Source organism: Gouania willdenowi, chromosome 3 (assembly GCF_900634775.1).
Source record: "Gouania willdenowi chromosome 3, fGouWil2.1, whole genome shotgun sequence".
NCBI classification, from domain to species: Eukaryota; Metazoa; Chordata; class Actinopteri; order Blenniiformes; family Gobiesocidae; genus Gouania; species Gouania willdenowi.
Genome location: NC_041046.1, coordinates 8512307 through 8532571, shown reverse-complemented (window position 1 = coordinate 8532571; position 20265 = coordinate 8512307). Strand labels below are relative to the sequence as shown.

Sequence of the window (20265 nt, the reverse complement as noted above, 5' to 3'; positions counted from 1 at the left end):
TAACGTCAACTCTGAACTTTTCATCGGCTAACGAGCACTTCTGACACCGCTATCATTGCGGAATGCGGATGTTTATGTGCCGTAAAGCGTCGCGCGGTACCAACGTCATCACATTTTGCGCGCAGGTCGAGTCGAGTTGTGCGTGCGCATGCGCAGCCAACCGTGCCAGTCTGGCACGCTGTTTGGACCACCTCTTCCAGCAGGACCATCGGGCTGTTAAACCCCCTGCGGTGCAGTTCACACCTACGCAGGCCAGACAATGGCCCCCCATTGTTTCACACATGCACAGAGCTGGTTAGGAACGGCCCTGGTTGCCAGTGTGAGTACACCCTGATGAGTTTTATTTGGATTGGTCCAGGATTGCACCAAAAATGGGGGTGCCCATACATTTGGACCCGTTGCATCATTATTAATGTAATGAGGATAAAAGTTTCTCCAAGCATTTGAAGCTGCAGTATGTAAGTTTTTTTTTTTTGGAATCATTTGGTCAAAAATCCATAACCATCTTTGAGCATATTGTAATCCAAAGTGTTCTGAGTAGACAATGAATCTCTGCCCCTTATCTTGTCTTTGTATAAGAGGTTTTCTGCCAATAATCTTTCTATAAACATGTGTGCTCCATGAGCTGTTTTGAGCGTTACTATTGGCTGTTTGAGTGAAGTGAAGCGCGTTAATGTATCATCGGTAGTAAAAGTGTAATGACGGATGCTCCAGGAGACGTCTCCATCGCGGCGTCAGTTACACGACAAAGCAAGAGGAAAAAGGAAGACCGAGGTGGAGAAGCAACAATTTAAAGGCACAAACATATTCCGGAGTAACAGACCACTTTGCGTCCTCGTGGATCCCCGTGACTACGCAGGGTCAACCTCATGTACTGGTGTCAGAGGGAGAGTGATAACAGATGGGATAAATTGTGTGTAAACCCAAGAGAAGCAATTCCAAGGTGGAGGGAGCAGACGCAATTCATTTTACAGTCTGGATGCAGAGTGTTGGGTGTCATTCTGCCCTGAGGCGCCTGACGGGGATAAGCTCACGGCAGCAGCTGCTGTTCAGGGCAGTAACTACAGAGAAATACATGTATTCATGTCTAAAACATGAATAAACTCTCCAATAACTCAAGATAAAGTCCCTACATTTTTCATTAGTCTTGATTGACAAAAAAGTTGCTCAGATCCCCACAGGGAAGTTAAGTTTTGGTTTTGAAACAGGGGAGTGGAGGGAGGATTTTGCACACTGCAGCTTTAAAGTGTGAATGATCATGGTGCTATGGTCAGGATCAGTAATCCAGATAACTGTGAATATCAGGTAAAAAGGACATTTGGCGCTTGACGGAGGTTTGCAAGTTTCAAGTGTTTCCTCAAAACAAATGAATTGAGTGGTGGAGGCAGTGTTAGCCAAAAGAGCAATGAACCTAACTTAGCTTAACCTAGCATGGAAAACCTGCGTGCCTAAACCAATACTAAAAACACAACAAGATTGGACAGAAAAGAAAGGTTTACGATTGTGATTTCATGGTTGATGGATGTGTCTTAAAGTTGAAAATGGGTTATAAATCTAATCTAGTGATATATTTCTGATCTGATAAATTGCCTGTTTAACAAAATTCGAACATGAAAAATTATGGCAGATCTTGGCTTATAAAACCATTGAATGACTTCCACCAACAACATGAGCTGTCATGTTGATACTGTTGGAGTTAAAGGTATTTACCCCCAGGCTGCTCAGTAATGACCTCACACATCTATCTTCTATCCATGTTTTACGCATTATTATTATTATTATTATTATTATTATTATTATTATTATTATTATTATTATTATTATTATTATTAAGAGGTTGCATCTTTCGTAGACTACAATTTTCCTTACAAGTAATTTGTATGATGCACACACTCATATTTAATCCTTTGAAGTGAAAACAAATCCTCTGTATTGTTAAAGCAGGCTAGGATCCATATCTGGATAATATTTAGATGTCAAACAAAGTCGATGTTGTCACAGTCAATGATAGGGATTGGAAGTGTGGGATTATAGGAATAGACTGAGCGACATAGAAACAGGAAGCAAGCAGGTAGGTGGAAATTGAGTTCAAACCCAAAAAACAAACTGTGGATTGGAATGAGAAGATAAGATTGAGAAGATTTGGTGCAGTGTAAACAAGAGGGACTCACACGCAATCACAGACAGGACTGGGAGTGTTGAGACACACAGAGGAACCCTGACTCACAGACAGAGACAGAGAATGGGAACGAGCCAAACTGACTTACCAACAGAGCGACTAAAACAACATGAACCAAAGTATGGGAAAAAAACCAAGTGAACGAGAGTTCAAGTTAAACCGTCAAAAATATAAATACTGATTAAAGGAAGAGCAGAGCCAAACCAAAACAACCCAAATTATAACCCACAGAATGACCAACATGCTGAAATAAACCAAAAGACAGTATTACATGTTCATCCAAACACAAAACTGACCCCAAAAAGTGGTGAAACATGAAAAGCCAAATCTCACTACAACACAAAAAACTTGTCCTTAGGAACAAGAAAGAACCTATTTGTAAACTGACATCAGTGATTCAGTCACTTTTTGTTTTTCTATTATCAACTGATGAGTGTGTAAGAAAAAATCGATTTGGCGATATACCGCAATATTTCACCACGCAATTATCGTATCTATTTCTTTTTTTCTTTTTTAATGAAAAAACATTTAATTGCGCTAACATATGCATAGCACGTAAACCCCCGGTCACAAGGTGTCAGTGAACCACATCAGACTGCCACTAGGAGGGAAATTCAAAAAATGCCTTGATTATGGGCGTTACTGCTGTAGCAGTAAGACACGCCCACTCAGGAAGCCGGTCAGAGACAAATGGTAATACACTCAATGGTGTGTCTGTACACACACACACATAGCAAGTTCACAGCTGAGATGTGTCAGTACAACCACAGGCACACACAACCACAATGTGAAACTCACACAGCCTTACAGCCCTACTCTCCCACCACCTCACGCACATAGCAATCATACATACATACACGTTCGCGCACACGCAGAGACAGACGGGAATACACACATGATGTGTCTGTACACACACACACATAGCTTGATGAACCCTATGAGTGGAATCTGCTCTTTATAGAAACACAGAATCAAAAACATCACCGCTGCAGCGGGCTGCCTCACACGGAACAGTGGACTTCCTCATTGAGCCTGTCAATCAATGCTCAATGTGGGCTGTAATTGGAGGAAACCCTCCTCCCCCCTCTCGGGTTTTAGAGGAGGGGCGGGGCATGACGCAGGGGAATCGAAAATAATCTGTCGCAGTCAATAGCAAAATTCTATTGCAATAGCCAGCGTTCACCCCCTATTGGCCACTATAGCTGACATTTTACAACTATATATGCAAAATTAAAATACTTTTACTAAAATGTGAAGAGTGGGACTAGGATTAATAAACAGCACTACTTAATACCCAAATACATATGTATTCAGCAGAAAGGGTTTAGTTACACTTTAAACTACTTCACTCATCAATGCATTTTAGCTTGAAAGTTTATGGCACATACACTTTAATTACTTTTTTTTAAGAATTTAAAAACTTACCTGAATGATAGTTGTAGAAGCAAAAGTTCAACTTTTTTTGAATAATGTAATGAGACAAACATACCATTGTTTTTGATGTTGGTACTTGAATTACAGTTAGTTACTGTTTACTTGATCTCGTAAATAAATAAATAAAAACCTAAATACATTCTATTTCATACCATTTTGTACTTGTAAAGGTCAAATTTGTAGCTATTGATATTTAGATATATCACAATGTATATCATATTCAGGATATATCGCGATATATCATATTGCGACATGTACTGTAAATCGTGAATCGTATCGTTTTGTCAGATTAATGGTAATGCACACCCTTTTCCGACTGAAGTTGATCATCAGTGGATTGTTGGAGATCACTTTTTTTTTTTTACAAAGACAAAACTGTTGTAAATAAATTTCTTGTACAAAATATTATCGTTACACTCATTTGTGATTCCAACTTCTGTCCTAACTTCATACTTTAAGAGCTGCAGGAGTTTGCTTTTGCTTGTATCCAGCTCCCATCGAGTGCAGGGCGGGTGCAGACATGACTCTAGTCTGTCACTTGAAGAAGAGAAAAAGCAAAAACAAGTGCATCAGTTGGTACAGTAACTTTCAATATGTGTTTATTCATTCTATACTTTTGGGTCACATGCCACACAAGGTGAAAGACAGGGTTCCTTCTTTAGAAAGATGGCTAATTGTCATGAACCAGAGATGGTTTGTGGAAATTATGTTCATTTTACATGTTCAGCTGTAATCTAGTTCGTACACAGCCCCAGACATGTCAAGGTAAAAAAATAATAATAATATTGTGGCCATGAAATAGATATGAGGTTTTTTCCCCGTATTTATACCCAGATTGTCATGTTTCGCTGTCAGTTTGTGTTCGTCTTGTACGCTGAAGGTTGTGCGTTGAAACTCAGTCTGGGTTCTGTGATCCTCCTTTGGTTCATAATTTCATTGTTTCAATGTAATAATATCGGTGTAGCATTTTAGTGTTCTTTATTTTCTCTTGTGTCTTTTTGAGCTTTCAGAAATACCTGGATGTATACTATACCAGGACATTTCTTAAGTATGCACGGTGGGCTCACTAGGCACTCAACCACCCCACGATGCATTGAGAGTGGACATTCAGGGAATGTAAAAATGTCCTGGGACTGGCTTCACGATAAAAATCATACACCCTCGTTTCAAAGTATAAGCATCTCTTCTTGTCTTCCATTCGTTTTTGAACACTTTTGTAAATAAGGCTCTTGTTTTGATGTTAACCAGAATTTTTGTCAGTAGTAAATGGCGGACAATTCTTCCGTTCTTGTTATTTTTGACTGTTCTTTCATGTTCTCTTCAGACGAGATGATACTGAAATGTTTGTACAGCACTTTATGGTTTTTACCTGTGAAAAGCGCTCTATATATTAAGATTACTTACTTACAATGTGGAATCTCGGAAATGTCGGAATGAAATAAGTTTCTGCGAGTTTTATGGATCAAATGAGTACATGTTGATATTCTACTTGGTCACAAGCTTAACATACTTTCAGAACTTTCAAAGGTGACGAATCAAAGACATTTAGCCTCAGTGTGCTTCAGGTTTTTGTTGTACTGTGCGTTTGAAATGTATCTTGGGAAACTTGGAAGTATACTTCACTGGGAAAGGTCATAATCATACTGATAGTATATAATAGACAGTATATACTCATTGAGTTTGTAATGTATTGTACGTTATGTGCCATTTCGAACACAGCCTGTTGCTTTTGTCTGGGTTTTACCTTTGGTCAGATTCCTCTCCTTTTGGTCAGTTTGTTGCCCAGCGACCTATAGACTCTGATGAAGTGTTAAATTGCATGTTGTACATTAGCTGTAGAGTAAAGAGTACTGCTATATATACAGTATATGACTGAAATTGTACTTAAGTACAAGTACAAGTAAGCCATACATAAAATACTAAAGTACAAGTAAAAAAATAGCTCAATTAAATATTAAGTTACTTTCACCCCCCACATTTGTTTTTGGTGATAAATCTTGCCACGGTTTCCTTGTATACAGTAAACATCTCATGTATAAACTTCAAAAAGAAGAGACCAAATTTTGCACAAATGGAACTTAATTTATTTTTCACAAAGGCATCGCAGGCTCTAAGTATAGCTACATTTATGAAATCTAAAACTGAGAAAAGAACCTACATTCAATGCTGTTTTGGCGCCATTCATTACGTTTAATCTGGTTAGTCGGTTATGATGTGATGCATTTGATTGTTCTCAGTAATAATTGGGTGTAGAAATGTAACAAATTACTTTACTTCTTTTAAAACGTACTTAAAGGCACATTGTGGACTTTGTGACCTAAAGAGTTGACCCACATGAGTTATTCTCAATGATTCCTCAGGCCAATATACAGCGCTTGACGGTATCAATGCATCGAGCAGGGCTTCCCTCTTGAAATACCGACCACGTGAGTTTGGAGAGACGAACCGTCTTTGGCCAGGTCATGTGACCTGGAGAATGCCTGGAGAACATATCACTTTACGGCAGTCACGTGACCACATTAGATATCCTACAATATAGAAGCTTGTGAGGGACAATCAGAATTGTACTGTAGCTGCTGTGCAGAAACGGCCAGAGACTGGCAAAATTAGGCAATTCTGAGCAACAAGCAGCATAGCAAAGTGGCTGTGCAAAAATTCAAACAGAATTCATTTATTAAAACAAAAACACGAAGATGTCATTTGTTTTTAATGATTTATTGGCTCCATAAATGAAAAACTGATGTTTAAAAATGCATTTTTGCAGTGACTGCAATTTTTAGCCTGAGAGTGTAATATGAATTGCTGTAAAATACCGTAAAAAATTGTCTTTGAGATAAAATTCTGACATATAAACATCTGGCATGATTCCAAAATGACATACATTAAGCTTTGTGTCAGAGGACCTTCATCGGGGACAACAGCCTCATCACAATTTGCTCATGGTTTTCTGAGCACCTCAGCATGTTTCTGGTTGTGAGTGCTGGGATTGGCTTTTGATTGTGACATTGACATTGTATTCAGTAGGAATTTGCAATTACATATTTACATCACAGTTTACAGTCAAACATTTTGATACACTTGCTCAAATTCGATGAATCAAAAATCTGTGTAGTTTGTGTAAGACAGTCTGATGATGTGCGTAGCAAGTTTGGTGTCAACTGACCAAAGATTGTGGGAGGAGTTAGGTTTAAGTTTTACAGTTTTTGAAAAAAAAAAAAAAAACAAGAAATTTGCAATAGGCTTAAATGTACAAACATTCTTCAGTATTGTGGTCACATTTTGGTGAAAAAAACGGTTGATTTGTTGTGAATTTTCAAAATTTAGAAGCTTTTTGTAGCACCACCTATAGAACGATTGGCCCGTGTTTGCTGCTGAGGCCACCTGGCATGGAACAAGACCTTTGTGCAAAATTTGATGATTGTTTTTTTCATTTTTTTGCACATAGGGAGCATAAATTACTCCTCCTCCTCCGAAGAGCATGCAGGATAACAATAGGTTCCAGTTATTACCAGTTCCCATGATCCCTTGTATACAGTTTGAGAACGGACATTTGCAATTATAACTACCAACAAATTTCTACTTAAAAGCAATGTTTGGAATCAATCAACAGGAACATAATGCTATTTTCTGCTCACTAACTCAATTGGTGTCAATATTAGTTAGCTAGATGCTAACATCTACCTTTATTATGCTGCGACATGAGCTTAAACTGATGTACTATTTAACTAGCTTAATAATTTTGACTTTATTTGATCTAGAAATTAGTTCAGACTCAAAAGTTTGAAAGGAAAAGTCCAAATACGTGTCAGAAAAATCTGTGTACCCTTCGTTCTGTGGTTATAAAATAACTAATAAACAGAAATACAGAAAATTCAAAAAGACAAACAAGCAGCGTTTTTTTGTTTTAAAATGAAATCTTCTGTTTTTGTGATATTTGGATATTTACAGCTACACTATGGGTGAGAGCTTCATGTTTTATGCTCAGCACACAGAGGGGACCCACAGATGGGGGAGGACTTTTACTCATCTGCTTTTGAAAAAATGATCTTGTATCATGTTGTCCACCTCACACTGATGACAGACAGGCATAATTTGTGTGTAGATGACGTTTTGTTAAAGAGTTATTAATGCTGAAAGTCTGAATCTGTGAATGTCTGCAGTGTTACGGTCCAAATAGTATCCAAATAAAATGGTGACTGACTATCAGCTGTGAGGCTGGTGTGAGGAATAGATGTTAGAACTTCAACAATTTGACACTTTTGTAGAAACAATTACAGCTTTTTTGAAGGCAGTAAAAATATATATTTTTTGCACGGTATAATACCACTAGTCACTCACGGCAGCCTTTCACACACACGGAAGTTGATTACAAGAAACGAGTAGCACCAGTAGGATCATTACACCACCTCTGGTTCCTTTAATCACATATCATGTGCATGTTTTAGGTAACATTCTTCTTTTTATTATTTATGTATTAATAACGTTTCAATTCACCAGTTCACCAGTAATGTGACTTATGCGTTGCTCTTTTTTTTTGCCAGGAAGTAAAAGTCCGCACCCGTCTGTGGGTCCACTCTGTGTCGTGAGCATAAAAACATAAAGCTCTCATCCATAGCTCCCCTTAAATATCCAAATACCACACAAAAAGAAGATTTCATTTTAAAACAGAAAAACGCTGCTCGTCTGGTTTTTGATATTTCTGTATTTCTGTTTATTTGTTATTTTGATTTGGTTTAAAATGAAATAACCAGAACAAATGGTACACGGATTATAACAGCGTAATAAATACAAATTCCTTCTGACATACTATAAATCTTACTGGATGTGTAGTTTGATGTATAGATTAGTGTGATTTTTTAATGTTAATCTCAGAGGCTCAGTTAATCCCTTTGTTGTACAAAAGCCAACTGGTATGATGGTAACGCTTCATGCTTTCTTTGCACTGAAGCCGATGTACAAGGGTTGTTAAGGTCACAACGGTCTTTAACCATACGAAGGAGAGTCTATTGCTCTCATGCAGACTCCTCAGTAAACCACCTGAGAACTTCAGCTTCATTCTCTGTCACCCACTTAATGTTGGCTGTAGTTTTCTCAATGGCCTGCTCCAGAGCCAAAGTAGCTGAACCAAAACCAACATGCTGGTTGTCTTCTTTGAATTTCTCCAGCTGAAAAGACACAAAACATGCAGACACAAATGACAATATTTTCTTTTTAGTCTGGGAAGACCCAGAGGGAGTTAAGTGAGGCTAATGATTTGTGGGCGGCGCACCTCCTGCAACTCAAACTCTGTGGAAAACCTCCTTGTGATTCCATTGATGAGACTTGAGAAGGAAAACGATCCTTTTCCATAACTGGAAGAGACAAAAAAAGCTTAGCACTCGGAAGTCAGATAAGGCCGATTTGTGAAACTAGTACAACACAAACTGTGAAGTGGGAAACTGAGATTTGTGCCACTAGAAACTGAATTTGAATAGTTGCTATTAAATTTGAAAGTAACAACTTCAAACTGAATTAGTAATTTGAAAGTGTATTTTTTCCTGTTGAAAAAAATTTGATTTGTTTGATTTGCAATATTTAGTTTTTCATTTTCCTTCAATGTACCCCCTAAAGCTAAACAAAAGGGGGTACATTGAAGGAAAATGAAAAACAAAATAGTGCAAATCAAACAATAAGATGCATCAGGGCTCCCATATGAGTTGGGCATACACAAATATAAATATGAATATAAAAATATAAATCAGAGCATAGGCACCTCAGGAGGAGATCAGGGTTAAATATAGCAACAAATGGTCAGTCTGTAAACAAAACCAGTAATACTGTGGTGATGGGACATTTCAGTTAAAGTGTCTTTGTGAGTTTTGGCTGAGGAAAAAAAAGACATATGCACATAAATGTAAATACATACTATAAATACACAGGTGAACACAAACACACACTTCAAATTAAAACAATAAATTAATAGCTAAGTATAAACATAACTTCCATATAAATGTAGTAGTCTGAAGTTATTTCAAGGCTGTATAGATATAAAGTAGTCCCTCGCTCTATCGCGGTTCACCTTTCGCGGCCTTGGTGTTTCGTGGATTTTTTTACAGTGCAATTTTGGATGCATTTTTTTTTATGGCGTATGAACGCACATTGTGTTCTGCATCCTGATTGGTTATTGCTACGTTCACCCACCAGCGACACATACAACTGGGTGAGTTTCACTGCCTGATGAAGCAAGAAGCTGTGCTCCTTTTTCTCCTCTTATAAACATAAACCACCAGTGAAAAAAGCCGGTGTCATTAGCAGCTAATGCTAACCTAGATCAGTGCTAGAGAGAGAACTTATACCTGCTACTACCACCTCTTCGCTGATTCTCCTCCACGCCAAATCCTTCGTAGTCCGGTTCCGGTTATAAAGGGCGTGTCATACAGCTCCAGGTGGTCACACACAGCTTCTACTCCATGGTTGAACAGGTGAACAGACCAGTGTCTGTGCTGATGTGACGTCATCGTCAACAAAGACTCTGAATGCGTTCGGCATCAATGTCTGATCACTAGCAGTGTGACTTTGAAGCGCCGTATGTTTGAAAACAGGTTTATGTTTTAAAATCTATGAAGGTTTGAACTTTGAGATTGTTTAAACAAGGGAGAAATGTTAATTCCTGTCTGAGAAAAGTGTATAAAGTGTGTGGTGAGGAGTTTTACAGCCTCAAAACATGTATAATAATTGTAAAAAGACTACTTCGCGGATTTCACCTATTGCGAGTTATTTTTAGAATGTAACCCTGCGATAAACGAGGGACTACTGTATATAATAACTCACACAAAGGGCTTTTGGATTTTCTCAGGCTAGAATGCAAATTGTACTCCAATCGAATTTTCGCTACACAATAATCTGGAGAATCTGTGATATCAAAAATCTTAGGCATAATCCCAGTGTTTTTAGCATATTATTGGATCCATCGACTTGTTTTTATTGTAGATGTTATCAGTTGTAAATGTCAACATGATATTTATTTTTTTTCATTGTTACATAATCTACCTGTTCGACAACATCACTCACTGTTGAAAAATGAAGCTCCATCTTGATCTGACAAAGTTCCAGGCCAGAGGCATTCCCACCACGTTCCGGGCTATGTACTGAATGGTGGAGGTGGCATCCTGCTTGCGGATTTTTGTTGGATCCAAGGTGTACTCCAGATACCTGGATCCAACAGTAAAAGCATGTGAATATGGATTTCACATTACAACGATGCAACAGTTGCATGAATATAAAAGCAGCCTACACATGGTACCAGTAAGTGTTGGAGCCTGAAACCACAATAAGAGCATGATGTCCAACGAGAGGCTGTCCTCTAGTGGTCAGATACTTGGAGAAATGAGAATGAGAAAAGTAATGTATAACTTATATATATGTATAACTGTATAACAGAACAGACAACTGAGTGAGTCCTAATCCAAACCTTCATCTAAACAAGCCATATTAAAGAACTCACTCACACGTGCTGTCCCTTAGAGAAGAAAAAGACTAAAGTGACACATATTGTGCAGCTTTTTGTTAAATAAATATCTCTGTCCCATTGTGTATTTTTTATTTTACTCCTTTTGTGTATTTTGTTGTCCCATGTATTTTTGTTGTTCTTTTATGTATTTTTCCGGTAATTTTGGATGTTTTTCTGTGTCATTTTGTGTTTTTTTTGGTCTGTATATTCTTGGATTTTTGTTGTCCCAATGTGTATTTTTCCTCCTTTTGTGTCTTTTCTTGTCCTTTTGTTTATTTTTGTTCTTTTATGGAATTCTGTTGTCTCATTGGGCATTTTTTTTCTCTCTTTTTGGGTGTTTTTGCATATTTCTCCAGTTGTTTGTATGTTTTTGTAGGTTTTCTTTGTTTATTTTTGTTGTTCTTTTATGTATTTTTGTTATCCCATTGTGCATTTCCTCCGTGTGTGTATTTTGTTGTCCTATTAAGTATGTGTGCTGTCATTTACTTTTTGGGCTGCTAGTTGTCCATATCTGTGTTATTTTTTTTACCATTCTTAAAGCACTATGATGTTATTTTAGCCTGTGCGGCATTTTTATCAGCAAATTTAACCCAGAATTGTCTTTCTGGTGAGACTTTATTTGAATTAAAATGATTGAGATTTATATTGTATATATCGCCATTTTGAGAAAAAATATTAAGATATTAATTTTGGTCCATACCGCCCAGCCCTACTTGATACTGTTGCCATTATTTAATTTTTGGAGACACTTGAAAAGATAAACAAGATCTCTTGTCTCACAAATGCAAACTTTTGCTTATCGTTGCAAATTGAAACAACAGTGAGGCAGCCAACCCAATGTTCTGTAAACACCAACCACGCATTTGGTAAACAATATAGCTTAATATAGATATAATCCCTACAGTTTGTAAAGGATACACCTTTTAATAAAATAAAAGTTAATAGTAAAAAATAAATAAAAGCATTCTCCCATTTGGAGTCATTTCAATGATGGAAAACTGACAACACATAGACAGGTCATCATACACCAATAATGGAACCCTTTGTAATGATTCAGCATCTTTGAGCTTTCTTGTAAAGCAATGGTTCCCAAACCCAAACAGGGGTACATGTACCCCTCAGGGTACAGGAGCACTTTGTTACTCGGAAAGATGTAATAATTCATTTAAAAATAATTGAGAAATGTTCCTAGTTTAGGCTATTTTTTGACAAATTCACCACAAACTAACAGTACTTTTGCTAAACAAAGTTCTATATTTTCTTGTAATGTATTTAAACAGGATTATTTAATGTAGAGGCCATTTCATCACTCTTCTGACAATAGAGGACAATAACTAGCTACATTTTACAAAGGAAACCGCATTAAGTAATCACATAAAAGTTGCATGTAAAATAATTCCACTCGCTGTTTTGAATCTGTAGATTTAACCTTAGAGAACCAATGTTTGAGACACAGATAGGGGTTTAGGACAGCTCGCTGTTCCACAAATTAAAAAGCATATGAAATTATGGAAAGGTTACTAATGATATGAAGAGGGGGTGCACATGATTTGGGACAAAAATGATTGGGAACCGCTATGTTGTTGAGGAAACCTGTAGTGAAAACGTATTGCAAAATCTATCAAAAGTTAATAATAATGCATACGATTATGTATAGCACTTTTTCATAGACACTCAAAGCGCTTTACATTGATGTGCATTATTCTTTCACTTCACACATGATGGTGGTAAGCTACTATTGTTGCCACAGCTGCTCTGGGGCAGACTGACAGAAGCGAGGCTGCCCCATCGGCTCCTCCCACCACCAACACTCACTCACATACGAGGCAATGTGGGGGAAGTGTCTGGCCTTAGGACACACTAGCTGGGTTTCCATTACATTAGAAGTGTGCAAAATCTAAATAACGCAATAGAAACTGATAATGGAAACACCTGCATATAAAAAAACACACACACACAAATATCACTGAAAAATCGTTTTTACGCTTTCATGAGGAGGTATTTCAAATGTTTCGATATTGAAATGTGTTGCAAAAGCGCCATGGAAACACTTTTTCTGCAAATACACGTCATAGGATGTGACGTACATGACGTACCTGGTCACGTGACCACTGCTCTCCGAGAAAACATAACACGGTACAGTATCATATATAACAATAAGTGTTTTGAGGCCTAATTTTCTTAAAATGTCCTTGCTTTCTGTGCACACAGGGCTTGAACCCACGACCTTCTTGCTGTGAGACGAACGTGCTAACCACTAAAGCATCAAAATGAGTATGTAGTACATTCGCAGTACATAGTATGAAATAACTTAGTATGCGAGACATACCTGGACGTATACTATATGAAGACTTTTCCTAAGTATGCACGGTGAGCCCACTAGTTATACTCAACCGCCCCATGATGCATTGCAAGCGGAACGTGAAATCATCCTGGGACCGGCTTCAAGCTAAATGATCAAACATCCCCTTTTCAAAATAAAAGCATCTCTTCTTGTCTTCCATTAGTTTTTAACTCTTTTGTAAATGGGGCTCTTGTTTGAAAGTTTCCTCAGTAGCACAATGGAGGGTCAACTATGATTACAGGAGAAATGCATTTTATTGTAGAATTAATTTAATGTGAAAGCAATAAAGTTAGGTGGTTAGTGGTTCAAAACCTAGTAATGCCACACACACATGTACACACACGCAAACATGCCATTGTGATTGTATTGGTCCAGACGCATTCACTACAGTACTATGTAGTACACTTAATCTCAAAGGTTATACCAGAACATTCCTGGTTGGTTGTTTGGTGTTCAATAAATCAAAACTATTAATCCTTAACAGTCATCGAACGCTGTGGTTTTAGGGAACAGACAAACAAATGTGCACTCAGACAAACGTGCAAATGCCAAAAAGGGATTAAGTTACACTCCTCGAAAACCGTTGCACACACACACCTGTTCAGAAGCCAAGGTAATTTAGTGCAGGCCATGGCTGATCTGAGCCTGGAAGCTTCTGATGCAAGGGTGGAATTTTTGAACATTCTCCAGGCGAAGTTCCACTCCTCTGCTCCGCCAAAAGCTATAGCAGTGCAGTAAACAGTGCTTTTCAGGTTGGGATGAATCCTGAGGGCCAAACAGTGTCAGCCAATGAGAGACAAAACATTTGCACTCACAAGTGACTCTAAGCACTCTGAACTCACGGGTTGTGATCTTGATTGTCCATCCACTGCCTGTACCAGCCTTTGATCAGCTCCCTGCAGCCGTCCACGCCCACATTGCATGCTATCCCAATAGCATTGATCTGATTATACCTATGGAAAAGAAATACTTTTTTTTATTAGTCTCAGAAGGTTAAAACATCGTAATAGAATTTCATAAATAGGGTTGGGCATCGTTTGGATTTTAATTCTGATTCTGATTCCGATTCCGATTCTCGATTTTGATTCCTGATTTTGATTTTCGATTCCCATTCATTGAGTTGTGCAGGTCAACAGGTCACAGGATATTTTTTTCATTTTAAAAAGCCTTTACACAGACCATTTTTATTAATTAACTTAGCTGATACAGTTTAATTTGGTTGCTGTAATGTAACTAGGGTATTCAAAAACAAAGAGCAACAGCCCAGATGTGAAACTAAATAAAACAAACTCAAACCCTGGAACAGTCATGTGACAAATCAATCAACAGTTCTATTATTCTGATTACAGTGGAAACAGGAACTATAAATATATATTTTGAACGTCTTTATACTGTACAGAAGATATTATATACATAAATGTAATTGGAGTCTAAAGCCACAAAAAATGCAGCACTTTAAAAAGAAAATGAACTAATATAAGACCTCTTCACATAGAGTACAAGACAAAAAAGCAGTGGAAACTTTGGACATTTTTTAATCCTTAAATCTGTTGATTAAAGTAAAAGTGCCCCAAGTATTTTTTTCTTTATGTACATATCTAAATTGTATATGACTGTAAATAATTTACATGTTTTAAATAAATGGGTAAATGTGTGAATTGTGTATATTGTAATTGTTGTATGGAGTAAACGTGTCAATAAAAAATAAAAATAAAAAAAGCAACAACTCCCCAGGCCGTCACTGTCTGTAGAGCCGAGGCAGAAGCCACTCCCCCGCTACAGACAGACAGCAGCAGTAGAGGACTGTTCTACACTTCCTCATTTAGCGGGGCTAAATTAAAGCTAACTTCTTGAATAAGGCTACATTCTGGGTGAACTCATCCATTAGTCACTCCCTCAATTCATCATTTAAACCGTAGAACTGCAGTCTATGACACGAAGAAGTGATCAGCGTTCTCTCTCTCTCCCCTGTCAGCCTATGGTCGACACACACACGCACACACACATGCACACACGCGCACACACGCACGCACACACACACACCCACCCACCCACCTTATACAGACCCAGCATAAAACAAACAGAGCAAGCCGCGGTAACAAACTAGTGCGGGCATTTAGGAATCGAAAAAAAATAATCGAAATGCAAACATCGTTGTAAAGGTTCCGGAACCGGTTCTCGGTGCCCAACCCTATTCATAAATCAAAATCTCCGTTAATGTTAAAAAAAAAAAATCAGATATCAGTGCCAGCAACACTTCTGTCATATAAGTTCATCTACTCGTTTGATTCAAGCTGAACATGATTGACAATGCTGTCAGATAATTTATGAATTATCTGACAGTATTATTTATGAATACAGAGCAACGGTTTTGGAAAGAGACCAAAAGGAACAAAGGAGGGGAAAGTCAGTTGCAAACCAAAGCTTTTTGTCTCTGTAACTTTTCCCATCAGCCCATGTTTTAAATGCTGAATGTTGTAAGCCAATGGACACGGTTACATGATGTTTATTAATTCGGAATTAAAGTGTTCTGCTTCGTGTTTACATGGAAACCGTTATTCCGAATTGAGCTTTATTCAATTCCTTTTTAGGTCTGGGGGTTGGGAAGGGTTCTGATTGGACAGGGGGCGACGTGATGTATCACGTCTATCGGGAAAAATACACAACAAACCCTTTATTGTCGGCTTCAACATAAAAGACCACATGAGAACTGTTTTCGTTTTTATTGTAGTTTTGAAGCAGCAGCTGGACAATAACACACGGTTTCACTTTGGTCAGCTGAGCAGGAGAAGGAGATAGGAACTAATCACCAGAAAATAAAGTTCAGTAAAACTCTAGAAAACAATAACCAGAAATAATGTTTATGCCTCCATCCATCCACTCTTTTCTTTATATCCATGTCTTCCAAGGCTCTTATTAAATAAATAGTCTCTGCTCTACTCCGGGTGGCCATCTTGGATTATGTCATCACCAGCGCGTCATTGCGACTGGCCGAGCATGCGCAGAACAACTGGAATTAATTGAAAGCGGAATTAAACGTTTACAATTATTTAATTCGGAATTAAAGTCGGAATAAACCAGCCACCGAATTCAGATTTAAAGTTTAATTCGGAATTACATTTGCATTCGGATTTAGGTGTTTACAAGGTGAGTTTAAAGAGGATTTAACTTTTATTCTGATTTAAAGAGGAAGTAAAGCTCTCATGTAAACATGGCCAATGTAAGCTAAAGCCTACATGTCTCTTTTAGGGAGGCCGTTTCAATAACACTGGATCAAAGGCCTTTTTTTCAGGACAAAGTCAGGAAAAAAACTGAAGAATAATAATGAAAAAAAATAAATTAAAAAAAGAAAAGAGTGTTGGAAGTCACATTTTATGCTAAAAATACAACAAAGACAGTCTTCAATTATTTCAGTTTTAGTGTAGGATTTCTTACAGCTTAGTTACAATCAGTGCTTCAGCTACAGCATTTTTGAGTGATAATAGAACTTTCTTTTAGGGCTGGGCAATATGGTCCACAACTCATCTCATTTTTTTTCTTAAAATGCCAAAATACTGTACAATATAAATCTCATCTCATTTTAACTCAAGACTAACCAGAAAGATAATTATGGGTAAAATTTGCTGATCCAAAATGCCACACAGACACATTTTTACCAAACAGCTGATCAATATGTTCCACTTTAGTCTTTTTCTCCTCTAAGGGACAGCATGTGTGAGTGAGTTCCATACTGTGGCTTGTTTAGGGGAAGGTCTGGGTGAGGACGCACTGTGATCATCTAACTGAGCTTTACATGTTCTGAGAAGTAGAGAAAGAAACAACTTCTACAACAAGCATTTTAAAACAAAATAAAATATAAGAAGATATATCTATCGATATAGGTGATATTCAAATTTTCTATATTGCCAAAATAGGAAATTCAATATATATTGAATCGCAATATATCGCCCAGCCCTACTTTCTTTTGTTGAAAATGTGGATCCCACAAAACAATTTTTTTTGTTTCAGTATTCAATACTTTTACATACCATCAGTTCATTTCTGCTCTATTTACTCTAAAATGAACAGCTGTTTTTAAGGCAGAAAACTCTCAAAAGTAGCATTGTAACATGTTTTTACTAGAGTTTACTGACATTCACTTTAATATGGAGCTCTACCAAACATAAATGAGCAGCTTCTGTCTCCTGTTTATTTACTTCTTCCATCCAACAATGTCTTTGTGCTTCTAGGGTCTCACCCTCAGAGGCGTCTGCTCCATGTAGCAGGAGAGAGACAGTTCCACCATAAAATGTTGCCCAAGCGCCTTCTTCAGACACTCTACCATCGCAACGCAGCTTCTGTCGACTTCCTCTATCTCCACTGCACTATTTTGTTCACATCTTATTTCCATGTAAAGGGGAAATAATACATGTTTATCTACCGTATACGACCGTAATCAAAGGTGGCCGGGCCTGTCGCTGATGCTTGTTCATGTGGATTTGTTGGGTTTTCTTCTTTTTCGCTTAAGAAATGTATATTTTAAATGACTACTGTTATAATTTGCGCTATATAAATGAAGTTACATTGAATTAAAGAGTAACTAAACCCCTGCTTTCCCCTGAACTGCCACCAGGAGGGAAATTCAAAAAAATGCATTGATTATGGGCGGGGCTCCTGGAGCAGTTAAGACACACCCAGTCTATACTATAAAATCTCCAAAGAGCAATCTATGCTATGCTAACTAGCTACTCATTACTCACTATAGCTCTTTATTCACAATTCTCTCAATCCAATTTACTCACCACAAATTGTAGAGTCAACAGGTGTAGTTTTATTAGGAGGGGCGGAGCCAACAGTGACGCATGATGGTCCAATGATGTAACAGAATCTTGTTCACAGCCAATAGCAAAATTGGCGGCCCTCTATGGGGTTTCAACCCATAGAGGGCCGCCACTCTGACATTTTACAACAAAATACGTCAACTTGAAATACTTTGACTAAAATGTTGAGGGTTGTGTCAGGATCAATTACCAGCACTACTTCATAACCAAATACATTTGTTTTCAGCAGAAAAAAAGTGGTTTTGAGGTTCATTTACTCTTTAAATAACCAGGATAATAGTTTAGGCTGATTTTCGGCCAGACAAGTTGAATTAAATACAGAACTGTAGAATTTAGAGGCCAAATTGTAACCTAAACCATACTTAAACCAGTTCTGAACTATAACGGAGGATGTGTACTAATAAAGAGCAATACTGTCTAATCTGATTGATCAGAACAAACATTTGCATCGTTGAACAGTTTCTTTCTGACTTTTGTTTCCAGTTTGTTACTTTACCACTTTTGCTTTTAGATACAAAGCACTTAAATCATTGTGTGTGTGCACACTTTCACTGCTTCTATAACATCAGGGCTATTAGTGTTTTCATCCTCCTCAACAAAAAGTGACCATGATGTTCTGGGTAACTGATGTGAGCTCCTTACTGGTCTGTGTGTATGGTTGGCACTCTGGTCCAGTTTTCAGTCACAGTCTGGAAGTACTCAAAAAGAGGTTGTATTTGTTGCTTGAGATAAGCCTGTAAATAAAACAGCATTATTATTATTATAGTCATGTGTCTTTTCTATCTTTTCAGGATTCAAAATCACATATACAGGAAATAATGTCTATTATGCTCTGTCACCTGTAGAGCTCCATAGACCTCAGTACGATCAAACATGAGAGTGTAGTAGTCGAGGTTTCTCAAAAATGACTCCCACGGGATGTAGTCTCTCTCCTTGAACAGGTATTTGGTTGTTTTCAGAGCCAGAGTCGTACTGATCATTTTCGCCCTGCACAAAATAAATTAATTCTTTCCATTCTTTGCCAAAACTTCAAACAGTTTTTCCTTTACCTTGCTAGGTTGAACGCATCGTCTATAATCTGTGCTCTGTTGATGACTGATAATTCCTGAAAGGAATCACATGAACACATTACAGTTTTTTTACAATCCTTTGAAAATGTATTCACGCTGTCAGACATCTCTGCATCACTAAAGACACACTCTGATGTAAAAGATGAAAAGAGCAATAATGCATTAGGCCTGCTGTGTGCAGCCAAAGTTATTTCAAATCTCTGCTTTTTGCTCTTTCCCAGGAAGCAAAGCAGAACCAAAAAGTCAACGATTATCGAGTCCATCTCACCTGATGGTTGAGATTGAGAATGGAGAGGAGGCGGTTCCAGTTGTCAAGATCATAATTCACCCTGAAATATCCAGAGACGTTTGTGTTTGCCAAAATCCAGTCCGATCCCGATACCCTCATTGGATGATAGGTATCTGGTGAGATTTCAAAAGAAATCTTAGTAGAAGATTGATTCTGCCAGGATGTTGACTGTATATAAGCGTCGTAGCCTAAAGCAGTGGTTCTCAACCTTTTCAGCCCGTGACCCCCAAAATAAAGGTTCCAGAGATCAGGGACCCCCACTGTACCTGAAGGTGGTTGAACACAGACATGAACATTGAAGAACAGTCATGTGGAGACAGGGTCATCTATAAGGGGGGATAAAGGGGAGAGATTTTTTGGGCCCATCCATAAATTCAGCAAAATGATGGTCCATTGTTCTATGAATCTGTGAGAACCACATTTATTTATTCATCTGAATAATATCAACTGTTATCCAGGAAGTTTAGTATTATTATTTGAGCCAGAGTATATAGTCATCTTAAAGATTTTAATCCCTGTTTTAATCAGTACTAAAATGTTTTAAAAGTGACAAATAATGGTGGAAAAGGTGGTAACATGGGATTTTTAAAAACAACAGAAATTGGTTAAAAGTTGCAAACTAGTGTGGGCAAAAATAAAG

At 37.7% G+C, this 20265-nt stretch overlaps 1 protein-coding gene across 1 annotated transcript in view; it reads right to left on the bottom strand.

Annotated features, from left to right (window-relative positions):
* Positions 1-6085: 6085 nt before the first annotated feature.
* LOC114455418 (aminopeptidase N-like) overlaps positions 6086-20265 on the bottom strand; it is a 44543-nt gene continuing 30363 nt past the window's right edge. Inside the window, exons 13-21 of the mRNA XM_028436653.1 lie at positions 19605-19738; positions 19316-19371; positions 19106-19253; positions 18909-19000; positions 14289-14399; positions 14044-14211; positions 10664-10804; positions 8883-8964; positions 6086-8778 (exon numbers count right to left, since the gene is read on the bottom strand). Of these exons, the coding sequence (XP_028292454.1) occupies positions 8626-8778; positions 8883-8964; positions 10664-10804; positions 14044-14211; positions 14289-14399; positions 18909-19000; positions 19106-19253; positions 19316-19371; positions 19605-19738 (1085 nt within the window). The 3' untranslated portion in view covers positions 6086-8625. The remainder of the gene's footprint in view (positions 8779-8882; positions 8965-10663; positions 10805-14043; positions 14212-14288; positions 14400-18908; positions 19001-19105; positions 19254-19315; positions 19372-19604; positions 19739-20265) is intronic.